The 13,684-nt window shown below is 44.2% G+C and overlaps 1 protein-coding gene across 3 annotated transcripts in view; it reads left to right on the top strand.

Annotated features, from left to right (window-relative positions):
- Positions 1 to 13,684, top strand: part of mtmr11 (myotubularin related protein 11) — a 40,549-nt gene that overhangs the window by 13,133 nt on the left and 13,732 nt on the right. For all 3 annotated transcript variants that reach the window (XM_030750101.1, XM_030750099.1, XM_030750100.1), the window contains exons 2-6: positions 379 to 448; positions 10,882 to 11,018; positions 11,156 to 11,225; positions 12,182 to 12,321; positions 12,747 to 12,831. In XM_030750101.1, the coding sequence (XP_030605961.1) occupies positions 385 to 448; positions 10,882 to 11,018; positions 11,156 to 11,225; positions 12,182 to 12,321; positions 12,747 to 12,831 (496 nt within the window). In that variant the 5' untranslated portion in view covers positions 379 to 384. The remainder of the gene's footprint in view (positions 1 to 378; positions 449 to 10,881; positions 11,019 to 11,155; positions 11,226 to 12,181; positions 12,322 to 12,746; positions 12,832 to 13,684) is intronic.

Genomic DNA, 13,684 nt, shown 5'->3' with positions numbered 1-13,684 from the left:
TCTTTGGTTTTGCTCAGGGTGGTGAAGAGGTTGGAATAGAAGAAGCTGATTCTGTGGACAGGTGTGCTTTGTACACATAATGAGTTGAGATTAGGAGCATCTGATTGATTGATTTTGATTGTAATCTGTGTGCCACGTGGGCACACAGCCAATCTGTGGGAGCCAGAATTCTGGCTGGGTTGTAGGGGATCAAATACTTATTTCACTCAATGAGATGCAAATCGGTCTATAACCTTTATGTAATCATGTAATTTCCCCCACTGTGTAACATGTTAATCATTGAGCCTCAGAGGTGCAGGTACATTTTTACGTTCCTGTTGATTCAACATATTAATGAGCGGTTGGATGATGTTTATGTCTGCTGTCTTTGCCCTGCAGGAGAGGATGCTGAGTCAGACTGGGGTGAATGCCAGGAGTCGAGATATGTTTGGGCTGCGCTGCCTACCAGGTAAGATCGTGCTTTTACAAATTGTAGTTTTGCATAAAGATGTCAGTGAAATAATCATTACTGTGATTGGGGAAGTAATCAGATTTAAATTCCAAGTCTGATTTTGGCTTTCAGCACCTACAGGAAAACACATCCTTTCTGTGCGAAGGTCTCGTTTTATAATGCAGAGGCTCCATTTTCCTTTGAATGTCCCAAACTCGCTAACACCTGTCTGCAGATGTGTTTGGAAGCTGGATGAAACTTATGGCCAGCAGGGGGCGACCCCTCTGGTTGCAAAACGACTACAGGCTCTCACCCAGTGTTAATTTTGACAGCAAATTTTGATTTAGTTTTAGTCATAGTCTTTTGACGAAAATGTAATTTAGTTTTAGTCGTAATTTAGTATCTGAATAGTTTTAGTTTTAGTCGACGAATTATGGTAAGAATATAGTCGACTAAATCTACAGTCGATTTAGTCGACTAAAATATAAAGGGTGTAAAATGTAAATGCTTTTTCTTCAGTTCTCTTGAATTAGTCATTATACACACTTACACAAAACTAAACATTTTTTAGTAATATTCCATAACTTTATTCAAAGTTATGGAATATTATTAATATTAACATTAGCGTTTCACCTGCTTCCCACACACCTGATCATTAACACCACCTTACTGAGATAATCCGAGCGTTTTACAGCAGGACGCTCTGAAAGGTACAGGGCAGTGTTCAGGACTAAGGTTATAAAGGCTAATCCACCGCGGTGTGGAGATTTTCTCTAAACACAAACTGGGAAAAACACTTTACCCTGCATGACATTAAAATGCTGACCTTTGCATGGAGATCTGGGTGACTGGTTTGTAGATGTCCTTTAAGATTTGTCGTGTTTTTACCCGAGATAGTCGCCCCACATGGTTTACACATCGTTTTGTTTGTCACAACGTCAAAGGACAAATGTATCCATACATCGGCTCTTCTCTTTCTCCCTGCTGACATTGTTTACGTAACTTAGTTCTATCGGACGGAACGACCAATCACAGGCTAGTTTGGTCTTCCCGGATTTAGAGCAAATTTGTGCATCTGTGGGTTTGATTGGATGTTTTCCTAACTTGTCCCGCCCTGTCACAAAATTAAATCAGTTTTGATTGGATTTCGTCCCCGCCAAGCATTTTCGTCTCGTTTTCATTCATTGACGAAAGTGTCAATTAATTTCGTTATCGTTTTTATCCTTTTAGGTAGTTTTTATGTAGTTATCGTCTCGTTTTCGTCATGAAAAAAAGCTTCGTCGACAAAAACTATGACAAAAATATTTCGTCAATAAAATTAACACTGCTCTCACCTGGACATTTTTCGTCTATATGATCAAAAACACCTGCTAGCTACGACCTAAATCCTTACCAAGCGACCACATTTTCCTCACCACGTCCTCCTCTCTTTATTTATGTTTGTTTTTCATTTCAAATATTCTGTATGCTCGTATTACACCGTCATTCGCTGTAGTCCTGCTTTAGACAATTCACAGCTCGCACTGATTTAATGAGCATCCCTGTAGCTCAGGGTCAGTAAAGATATGAACACTTAAAGCTGCTGCTGCAGTCACCGTTCTCCGTGGGTTAAAGTTTCCATATTACACTCGTAGCCACACCTGGAGGAGGAATGTCACAGCAGGTGCTCTGCCTTTGATGTCGGGAAAACATCTGCTGTGGAAAAGCTCACATAAAAGAAAACGCTGCGCCTCTGTGAACAATAATACAATACAAGAGATGAGATCTGAAAGTCCGCTGGCTCTATTGTGTAATGAAATGTGGTCAGATGGAAGCAGGAAGCGCTTTGGTTTTCCTCATGGAGATAAATCCCCGTGTCCGAAAAGCTGCTGTGACGTCAGTGATTTGGGAGCAGTGGTGTGAAGCGCAGTGCAGAGAGGTTTGTGTGATACAGCAGCAGGGACGGATTTATGCTGTACATACAGAGGAATTCAACCCTTTCGTAAAACAGGATGAGAGCATACGTCAACTTTCCTGTGCCTTCCTCAACCGTTAAAACCGCCGCTTCAGAGAGAATTTAGCCTTCTAGGTTCACCGGAGGTCAGGCCTCCTCCTGAGGGATAATCTGCCGACCAGTGCAGGGCTGCCGGTCTTACATCCCCCCGAGCCTCGCCCCGCTCACATTCCCCTGTCAGCACAGGAGCTTTTCACAAGAATGGCAGCAGGTCAAAGTACTTCGGTCTGACACAGGCTAATCTTTAACACTACAGCTCAGCATCCCAGAGCAGATCGGGTGGAAACGTGTTTGCATTTGTGAGTTATTAGGGAGTTCATGAGGTGGGGAATCCTACTCGACCCTGTTCAGGTTCACTTGCAGCTCGGTTTAATTCTTTCGTGGTTTTTGTCTTTCTGCACCTTTTTTTTTTTTATAGATTTCTCAAAGGTGTGATGATAATAAAGCCCAAACACTCACAGCAGTGATTGCCCTGCAGAGCGTATTGATCTGAGAACACTTCATACTGAACCAGAGGTCATGTACTGACCAGTCTGGGACAAATGCACTTAAATCCAATGAAGTATTTGTATCTTTATCTGGAGTATGAGCGCAAACTAATTACCAACCTGTTTGTGTTTTATTGCTTTATGAGCCGTGTCACTGTGACTGTGGGATTCTGGGGACAGCTGCTGTGGTGGAAGTGACCATGAAACTCCACAGATGTGTGAATTAGTTCAGTATAAAGGCTGCAGTTGAATCCAGGTGTGGACCAATAACTCATTGGTGCTTTGCCTGGAGTTACACCATTGGAGGAGTTTATATAGCTTCTTTTTTTGTGTGCGTCAATGATGACCTGTCAAAGTTCAAACGGTGGGGCAGGTGATTTAAGAGACTTTGAACGTGGCGTGAGTGTTGGTGCCACATGGGCTGTTCTGAGTATTTCAGAAACTGCTGACCTACTGGGATTTTACCACACAACCTTCTTTAGGATTTCCAGAGAACGGCTGGAAGAAGAGAAAATAGCAGTTCTGTTTGAAAATGTCTTTCAGAGGTCAGAGGAGGATGGCCAAACTGCTTCGAGCTGATGGGAATGCAGCAGTAAGTTACATGAACACTTGTTGTAACCAAGGTGTGCAGAAGAGCATCTCTGAACACACTTTGAACCTTGACCCAAATGGGCTGCGGGAACAGAAGACCACACCGTGTGGCGCTCCTGTCAGCTAACAGGAAACTGAGGCTGCAGTTCTCATTGGCTTATTAAAATTGGACAATAGAAGATTAGAAAAACGTTGCTTGGTCTCAATCTGTGCTTCAACATTTGGATGCCAGTCAGAATTTAGAGTAAAAAGCATGAATCCGTCCTGTCTTGTATCAACAGTTCAGGCTGCTGCTGCTGCAGCTGCTGGTTGTGTAATGGTGTGGGGGATATTTTCTTGGCACACTCTGAGCCCCTCAGTTCTTTTTGAGCATCATTTAAACACCACAGCCTGCCTGAGTATTGTTGTTGAACATGTCCGTCCTTTCATAACCACACTGTTCTCATTTCTGATGGCTGCTTCCAGCAGGGTAACACACCGTGTCCCAAAGCTCAGATCATCTCAAACTGGGTTTTTGGACATGACCGTGAGTTCATTGTACTCAAATGGTGACCGGCCTCCACAGTGACCACCTTTGGGACGTGGTGGAACGGGAGCGTCACATCGTGGACGTGTAGCCGACAAATCTGCAGTAACTGTGTGACGCCGTCGTGTCGGTGTGGATCAGAGTCTCCGAGGAATGTTTCGGCTCATTGATGAAGGCAGAAGGGGGCCCAGCCCAGTACTAGCAACATGTACCTAACAGTGACTTTGTGTGCTTCTGCTGACCTTAAACACACACACACACACAACACACACACACATGCAGAACACTCTTTTTTTTTTTTTTTTTTTTTTAAAGAGACACACTTCCTTGTTTTATTCACCTAGCCAGCATAATTTGTTTTCCAGCAGTGATTGTGTTTCAGCAAACGCTCACCGTACACTGTGAGTGCTTAACCCCACACACACACACACACACACACACACACACACACACACACACACACACGCAGAGCTATTCTTAGCCGTCAGTTTCACTGTGAAATGTCGAAAGTCTCTCCTGCACATTTTTCCCCTGCTGGCTTTCAGCTTCATCGTCTTCTCCAGCAGCTTCATACTGAAGGCTTTCTTCTCCTTCTCCACCTTCATTCCAGCCAGATTAGAAACACAGCTGTCCACGAGAACCTGTCTTAGATTAAGAGAGAGAAGACAGATGTGCATTAGAGGCCCTGTTTCTCTTTTTCTATCGAGACCTAACTTAGCTCTTGTTCTGTTGATGTCAGGTCTGACTGAGTGTTATTTTATAAAGGGTTCAGATTTCAGGCAGGGGAATTTACCCTTCTGTACACACTCCATAGAGAAAGTGTTGATCCAATTTGTGCGAACAAGCTCACTTTCGGACACAAAGAAATCATGAGTTAGTGTTACCGAGGGCTCACGTTGCACTCTCTCCGTCTCTCTGCCTGCATGCATGCAGACGCTCAGCAGAGAATGGTTCGTTTGTCTTTGTAACCGTATCGTTGGTTCTCAGACCCACGGCAGTCATGTTTGTGTGGCTCCGTTGTCTGTCTCACGCTGTGATGAAAAGTGTCTTAAATATGTGCGACTCAGACCAGATGGACTGACTGAAAAGCAGTTTGTGGATTGTGGGATCCAGAATATCTTTGCAGACGTCGTCCCGTTCTGTCAGTAGTTAACGGGCAGCATCGACGGCGCTCTCATGTGACGCCGGGACACAGGACCTCAGAAACTGAGCCGGCCTGCAGGAGGGCTAAACGGGTCAGGACGGCTCCAACAGCCGCGGGCAGATCATGTACCGTTTCAGTGCTGTGACTGGGGGAGGGGGGGCATTCACACACAAAGAGGCCAGGACCCCCTTTAGAGCATCTTCACAATCCCCTCTTTCCAGAGTCTAATGTTACTGTGGGATCTAAAGGCTGTCAGTCAGCTTTACGGCTCGTTGATTGATGGACAAGAGACCACAGCATCGATATGTTTGATGCTTGGGTTTCAGTCTTCATGTTGAGGATGTATTCATGTATGTATTCAGTTCTTTTAGATGGGACGTTTTCAGTAGAAGAGTGAAAGGGTTTTTCCACTTTGACAGACGGAAGGAAAATGGTTTCATTATGAAGCTGCTGTTGCATTTCTGATTATTTTATCACACATCCTCACTGAGGATGTTTTCTGGGTCCAGGGTTGTGTTTATGTCAGTACGGATATTTCTGTTTCCATAGATATAACCCAGCGTAAGCTGCTCCTGGTGGGCTGAAGGGGGCAGAAACCTTTTGCTCTGCATGCATCTCAGCTGAAAATGAGGAACAAATGTGGATGAAAACAAATCCAACTGAGGCTGAGAGAGCATGTGGTTCAGATGTCTCAGCTGTATTTTCTCAACTCTGAGCAGAGTTTGAATGATTGAATTGGTGCTGATGCTGTTAATCAGTTGATTTTTGCCGTGAGTGTCGAAACATTTTATTTTGGTGACCCCTCAAATGTTCAGATTCATGTGGAATCTGTGGAGCTGCCACTCTCATCAATCAGTTTTAATGATATTTGTCTGCAGAGTTTTTAACTCTTTACGGTCTGTTTCTAAAATAGGGCATTGCTTCCACAGGGCTGGGGGAGCGACGCTGCCTCAGGGGAAGGAGTTAAGGAAGTATCTCAGGATCTCATTCATTTGGGATGTGAAGGTGAAAAGTGAGCTGGACAGCAGATTTGTACAGTTGACCCAGAAAGCTTTTGTTCTACTTTCCAACATGCTACTACAATTATGAGCTCTGCCTATTGACAGAATCAGGTTGCATATAGCAGTTTCCCAGGTTTAGCTTTCGCTCGGCCTTGGAGACGTCATGAGGGGCTCAGAGTGGAGCTGCAGCTCGTTAGCGCTGAAAGGAGCTAGCTCAGGCATCTAATGGCTCCTCTGCACCTCCCTTTGGACACCTTCCTAAACAGATACCTGCTAATTACTGCTGAATAAGAGACTAATACAATACTAGAATTTCATCAAAACGAAAACTAACCAAAATATTTCCATTAAAAAAATGCTTCAACAGGCACCAACACCACACACAGTGTAGAGCTCCAGGTCAGTGACTTGATTTAGTGAAGGTGAGACTTAGCAGACAGCAATCAGCTGCAGCAGGGGGTCATCAGCTTCATTTGTCCAGTGCTGGAAGTTTTCTCTGCAGACAGCGTGAGGGCCAGATGCTCTCGTAAAGTAAAACTAATGTTGTATCCTAAGTAATATATTATCATTTAATATATTAATTTTCCTTTTAAATGTATGCTAATTTTTAATGATGCAAGTCTTGCACTTACATGTTCTTCTCTGTTATGTTGATGGTTGTTATGGAGACACCGTAATTGTGCTCATTATTGATATGTACGCCGAGCCATCGAGCCACCTACCCGCCCGGCTTGCACCGGCTTGCGGTCCCCCCGCGAGCAGACCGTGTGAGAGACCCTCACAGCAAAGGAGACGGAGAGGCCGGGGAGTACGCTCGGCAGCCAGTAACGAACCTTCTGCAGGTTCACCGACGGAAATCTCGTCACGACTTTTACTTCCTTTAGATGGTCGAGTTTGATCACCGAACATTTTTCTACACAAAGCAAGGTTAGACTCACCGTCAGCTGTGTTTACAATCTGATCACCACCAACTAAAGCCGGCTGCTCAGTGCAGCGCAGTGCTGAAAATACTTGAAGTCACATGATCATATCTTGCATTCTGATTGGTTCTAGGGATAATAGAGGCTTTTGCCAACACACGGTTCATTCAGACTTGTCAGAGACTGTATTTATGGGGTTGTCTGTGTAGATTCTCAGTCATCCAGGTCATACTAGTCTCTGGAGCTTGGAAAAAGGCGACTGGACTTCTTTTTGTTTCACCTCTCATTAAAAAGGCTTCTTCAGTTCTCAACCAAATGGTGGAGACACTCAGGTATTCAAACCCCTGTGGGCGTAGTCTCCTTGAGGTGGTTATGACCCTCTTTTGTTCATATGCATAATCACATGTGCGAAGGTGTGCAAAGGGGCGTGGGTCATTTCATGACGTGACATGATTGATTGGTGTTCAGTACGTGTGGAAAAGATTCTGCAAATATCATCTCCCTTTTGACGGAGGTGGCGTTTAGCGGCTTTTGCATCTGAACTTTTGGTATTTTTTCCTCACTAGGCTAGCCTTGATTTCAGTAATATTTGGGGGACTGAATGGAAAGCTCTGGCAGGCCAGATGTGGCCCGCGGGCCACCAGTTGATTTTCACTGAATTACAGCTTCTTATCTGCTAAGATGTCTTATGTAGGGAGAAACTATCCACTACTTTTTATAGCGAGTTGTAAACATGAATTTTAATGCTGTAAAGTTGGACAGTTTAACATGGGAGACTATAGCAGTTGACTCACTTTTACATTCAGCCTCAAGTGGCCACTGAAGGAAGTACAGCTTTTGGATTGATTGATGGATACATGGATGGATGGCCATGCCTACACACCAGCTTTGCTCGGACTTTAAAGGAAAAACAGGGAGAACAGATGTAAATTGTAAATACCTGCAAATAAAAGCTGAGATGTTGATCTTTTGTTCCATATTGATTTATGTTTTCAGTCTACAGCAAAAATAAAGGGATTGGCCTCTTCCAATACTTTTGGAGTGGAGTGTATATCAATAAGCTGCTGTTTTATGCCATCAGCCTTGCTGAAGTGGGTGGATTCAAAGGTCTGAACCCAGGTTTAAAAGTTCTTTTGGGTCATTTGGTTTTTAGCGTCGTTGCTCACATTGACTCCTTGTGGTTGGTTTAAACTGTGAGTTTTACGTTTCAATGTAAAACGTTGGATTTTGTATCTGTGAAAAACAAGTTATTATAGGAGTCGTTAAACTGTACCCAAGCTCTGCAGGAGGAGCATAAAAGACTTTATTAGATTAAAGTGTCTCATAAACACCTTCCTTTGTCCAGCTGAGTTATGCTGGGATGATTCACCTGCCTGCACAAACTTTAAATGTCTCTCTTCTGTTCTCCTCCGGCTCCCCGGAGTGACGTTAAGAAGAGGCGTGCAAAGCCTCAGATTGTCATTTGAAAGACACTCTCTGAACAAGGGTTCACATGTGTTCACTGTTCATCCTAAATCTCTGTAGCTGGGCTATGTGTGGTTGGGTTTAATTGATAAGCCCAGCCTAGAGGGATTTTAATGCATGGTTTTGAAGGCTAAAGGGCATAAACATAATCATAGGGTATACTCAAAGATTTAGCTCCTCTTGCACAATCAGCAAATTATGGTGTTGGAAGCAAAAGCTCGTCTTCTTTCTCTCACAGCGTAAACGAGGGATTTATGTGCAAGGGGAAAAAAGGCCATTTCCTGTTTGTGCCCCAGAACATTCATCAGACTCAGCTCAGCATCTCTGCTGTCACTGTAAAGGCCGCGCTTCGTTATCCTGAGGAGGAATTCGCCGTTTCCTCGGCACGTTTGGAGGAACCTGCGGTCTTCTCCCATCTTTTTTTTTTTTTTCCTTTTGAGTGAAACGAAAACATTTGTCTCGTCACGGAAACAAAGGACCGCTACCCAGTCCCAGACCCTGTTGCCATGGAAACCCACAGCCTAACTGGCAGAGGCTTTGTGTCCCTGTGGTTATGAATGCGCTGCCTCACTGTGTGTGTGTGTGTGTGTGTGTGTGTGTGTCTGCCTGTGTTGTGGTGAAATAGTTTTCTGCACATCTGTGTTTGTGTGTGAAAGATTTTTGTGGGTGAAAAGTTTTGTTTTTGGAAGCTTCGTCCTGGAATTTCAGATGTTTCTTCAGCTTTTCCTTTTCATTTACCTGAAGAGACTCTGAGCAGGATCACAGCACACACACACACACACACACACACACACACACACACACACTGTTTAGCATATGATGTGTTACCAGAGGTGGAGGAACTTTCTTCCCTGGGCTCACGATGTCTGCAGACTTTGTCCAGTGGTGCAGGAAAATCCCCCTCCTGCCATCCTGATCGTGTAAGGTACAAAAACACTGATAGAATCATTTAATATTTAAAAACATATTTAAGTACTTTGTGTTGGCTCATAGAGCCAGTGAAGTTCAATCACGTGAACCTCCCTGTTCTGTCACAAAGTGCCGTCTCTTTGGGGTCTCGGTTTCTTCTGGGCCGAGAACGTCGCTGCAGCTCTTGTTTTTCAGCTCTGCTCTTTGTTGGGTCCTTTTTCACAAAGCGAATTAATCTCATTGTAGTTCTGCAATGAAATACTGTAGTCTGTGTCTCAAGACTCGGACTTACCACATGTTATGTTTACATGTGAGAGTTCCAGACTTTTAGTAGACGGGAGGCACACAGAGGTTTAGCTGCCACTACAGTACTGTAGATCAGAGGGTTTCAAACATTTTGAGATCACAGCACAGCCGAAGGTCAGCTGATATTTCAGCGCACACCTGAATTCATGTTTTTGTTATTATTTGAAAAAGCTTCGATGCCAGCACGTCGTCTTTTCATTGTGCTGTCAGGTGACGGTAGCACGATGACCTAGCAGGGTTTCGTGTGTGTGTGTGTGTGTGTGTGTGTGTGTGTGTGTGTCCTGATTAGAGTAGAATAATGAAGTACAGCAGAGTTTTCTTTTACTTTTTTCTACTGACCAGGCTGAGTGAGCACACTGGCCTTCTACCCTCGAGACAGAACTAAAGACACACACAGACATTTAATGAAAGAGTGTTTCTGTGATATTCATAAGCTTTATTACACCATCTGCTACGATCACTTTGAGTCTTGGATGTGTCACGCTGCTCCCAGTTGCATGAATGGATTTGAGTTCCCATCGATCAAACTTGTAGAATTGGTCTCTGTGTATGAAATGAGTGACTCCAAAGCACTGCATTCAGTATTTAGTTGCAGTTGTATGTTGCAGTAATAATGTTGACTCACTTGGATTTAGGTGATGGTTCTTCATGTGGAACCCACTGTAGATGATGCACCGTCCAAAGACCATCTCTTCCTGTTCTTCAGTGAACGACCTGCTGTTTCTCTCACAGGTCTTTGGTTGTACGATGCAACATTACTAAATCTCCCATTTCCATGAATACGCCTTTAACATGTCCCAGGGCACACCTGGTTAAAATGCTGCATGTAGCTGGATGTTTTAATGCACTTGCATTTGCCAACAAGTCAAACTGAATGTAATGAAGTGCAGAGTTGCTGTGATCTGAAAGGAGACGCTGCTGTGTTTGTTGCTCTTCCCGTCTCATCAAGGACACGTAACAATTCAAGGACATAACTTATAGTTTCAGGATGTTGTTACACCCACTCCCTGCAGGCCACTCTCTCCCACACTGCTTGTTTGTCTTTCTGTAAAACAAACTTCTGCTTAATATGCATCACAGATAATTTATCTCCCATCTGTCTTGTCTAGGCGAGTGTGTACTTCAGAGAGCTGTTATGGTGAGGAAGAAGTTGACGGGGAAGTTGAGGAGAGGCTGGCTGTCCGGGACCCTCTTCTGCACCCACTTCAGAGTGGCCTTTGTGCCCCAGGACAGCCCCAAACCTGACGTGAGTTCCTCAGCTGTACTGAATAAAGCATACAGACTCTGTCGTGTATTAACAATGTGTCGGTGTCTTCTGTTAAAACAATGATATTTTAAAATGCATAACATCTCGTGTTTCTTTGAAAAACATTTATTATGCAGGACAATGCAGATCCAGTGCTTCTAGGAGATCACGATGTGGCTTTGGCATCTATAGAGAAGGTTGTTGTTGGTGAGTAAAACTTCCTTTGTGCTCAGGGCCTGCACGAGTGTTTACATTCACGCTGTGAGTGGATATTTATTTACTAAATGATTAATTTCACGTGGCCTCCAATCACTGACCCAGACAGATAAACGGTGTGGCGTATCATTTACTCTGAACCCGATGATGTAAAAGGTACTCGGATAACAATCTGACAGTGTTCTGATGCCTTTGAGAGATCTCTTTTTATCAGCATTGTCAGAAAATTGGCTTTGATTCAGTGGGCTTAAAGGAGACCCAAATGCTCATTTTCAGCTTCATATTTTTATTCTGGTATTCAGAGTTTCTTTGCATGTTCACAGTTCATCCTTATTCATCATGTCCTGCGCCTTGGTGCAGCCCCTCGGGTCACTGTTGGTCTCAAAAAGCAGTATTTGTCCCAGTCCCTTTAAAAACAGCACCTCCTGTTTAAGCCGGCTGATTGGCTGCCCCTCAGGAAGCCTAGACTTGAACTGAAGGTGGGTGGGACTGTTGTGCTCACAGCCGGAGAGCTGTGTACCTGAGGTGACCATATAAGGGCTCACACCCTTAAATGTAGAGTTTTTGATGCTTTTTTTGGTATTTTTATTTTTCATCAGTGGATGATCCTCTTATTTTGAAAATTAAGTTACTGTTTCCACATCGGTGGGCTAACCAGTCAGCAACAGTTTTCATACTGCAGTCTGATGGCCTCTACACCTGAGCAGAACAAGGCTCCCACCACTACCTGCATGTTATTCATTTATTTAAGAAAACATGTAACTTTTTGCACACCCCCTTTTCTCTCAAATAATATCCAATTTTGTGGGAAACACTTTGCTGTATGTGCAGAGTTTATTTATCACACTTCTTTCAGGTTGATTTAAACACTCCTGCTATCCGCTGGGCTCCCGACCCGTTTATCCATTCAAACTTTAATTAGCATCTCTGCTCTTGGTGTGTTTCAGTGGGGCCGAACAGGACCAAGCTGGTGACGCCGAACTCCTCGCTGAAGTTCACTCCAGAGGAGCTGGTGCTTTACTGCAGGGACATGCGAGTCATCTGCTTCCTCTTTGACCGCCTCACTCCAGAATCGCAGGTCCTAGAGGTCCGTCCGTCTCCTTATTTTAGGAATTCTCTCATGTCATTTAGGGTTAAAGGCTATGTCTGGCACAAGCTGAAAAACCTCATGTGGGTCAAAGATCTTGCAAAAACTGATGACCTCTGCACCTGCATTGTTTCGTGTTGTTTTGCACTTTAAAAGTATGCGTGCCTGTCACCTCGTTTGCTCCCCTCTAATAAACATTTTCCAGGGTCTGCTCATTGTGTGGTGGGGCTGGTGGATATTTGTGTTTGTGTGCTGTGTTAGACTCAAGGCTGGGGTCGCCGTCTGTCAGTGTGCATCAGTCACTGCAGCGCCTCAGCATGTCAGCTTAGAGAAGCTGATCTGTGCACAGATCAGTGATCAGACATTGTGCTGAAAGATGATGACCTTTGTCATGCTGATGCGCTCGCTGTGGTTTCCCTCCTCAGATGACCTACAGCATCGCTAAGACCTACCAGCCGCCCAAACCAGGGTCTGTGCTATCTTTCCAGAACGCTGCACTCGGCAGTGTAGGTGAGTCCATCAGCATACTTGGCACCGGGACAATATCTTATCACTCTTTGGGTCTCCAGGAACGGTTTGATAAGGCTCATATTTTTAGCGTTGCTTCGTTCTGGCCCGTGTGGACGCAGACGTGTTTGTCGCTGCTGCCTCGTGTGTGCGCCTGCTCGGATGGTAATCATATTAAAATGACCCCGAGTCGACGATCTAAAATATTTATCACAATCTGTCGATCATTCTGCTTTTTTTTTCTGTGCATATTTTAGCTCTGATGAATATTCATGGGAATAACAGCTCGGTTAAAGTGAGAAGCGATTGCAGGAATGTGTTAGTCATGTGCTGTACTTGCTGCCTAAATCCTTACAAGTTTGGCTCTCACTTTGTTTTTCACCCAGTGCAGCTCCAGAGACAAAATGTACTAAAACTGTGATCACACTTCATCCTGTCCCTCCCTGTGATTTCAATATCATTTCAAAAACACTGATATTCCTGTTTCTGCATCTGAATGTGCGGTTAAAGCTCTTAAAATGGGGAGAAAATTAAAACTTGATGGTTTCTGTGCAGACCGTAATGACACACAACACCGGATCCTCAGTGGTTGGTGAGATTAACCCCCCCCTCCTCTGTGATGGCACAGTAAAAATACTCTGAAAACGTGTGTGAGGAAATCTCAGAACTTTGTGTTAACAGGGATTTAAATGGTTGCTTCTCAGCTCCGAATGCAAACACGCCGTAATTCACATATCGCTAACAGAAGCTCTCCGTCCACTTCGGCCATACGGGGAAATTTGAGCCTGTCTGTACAGTATAGGAAGCTTAGCATGCTACGTTAAAGCTACGCTAGGCTGACCAGGCTGAGGGTGAA

The sequence above is a fragment of the Archocentrus centrarchus genome, chromosome 16, assembly GCF_007364275.1.
Source record: "Archocentrus centrarchus isolate MPI-CPG fArcCen1 chromosome 16, fArcCen1, whole genome shotgun sequence".
NCBI lineage: Eukaryota > Metazoa > Chordata > Actinopteri > Cichliformes > Cichlidae > Archocentrus > Archocentrus centrarchus.
Note: the sequence above shows the minus strand (reverse complement) of the source record. Positions and strands in the feature narration are given on the sequence as shown.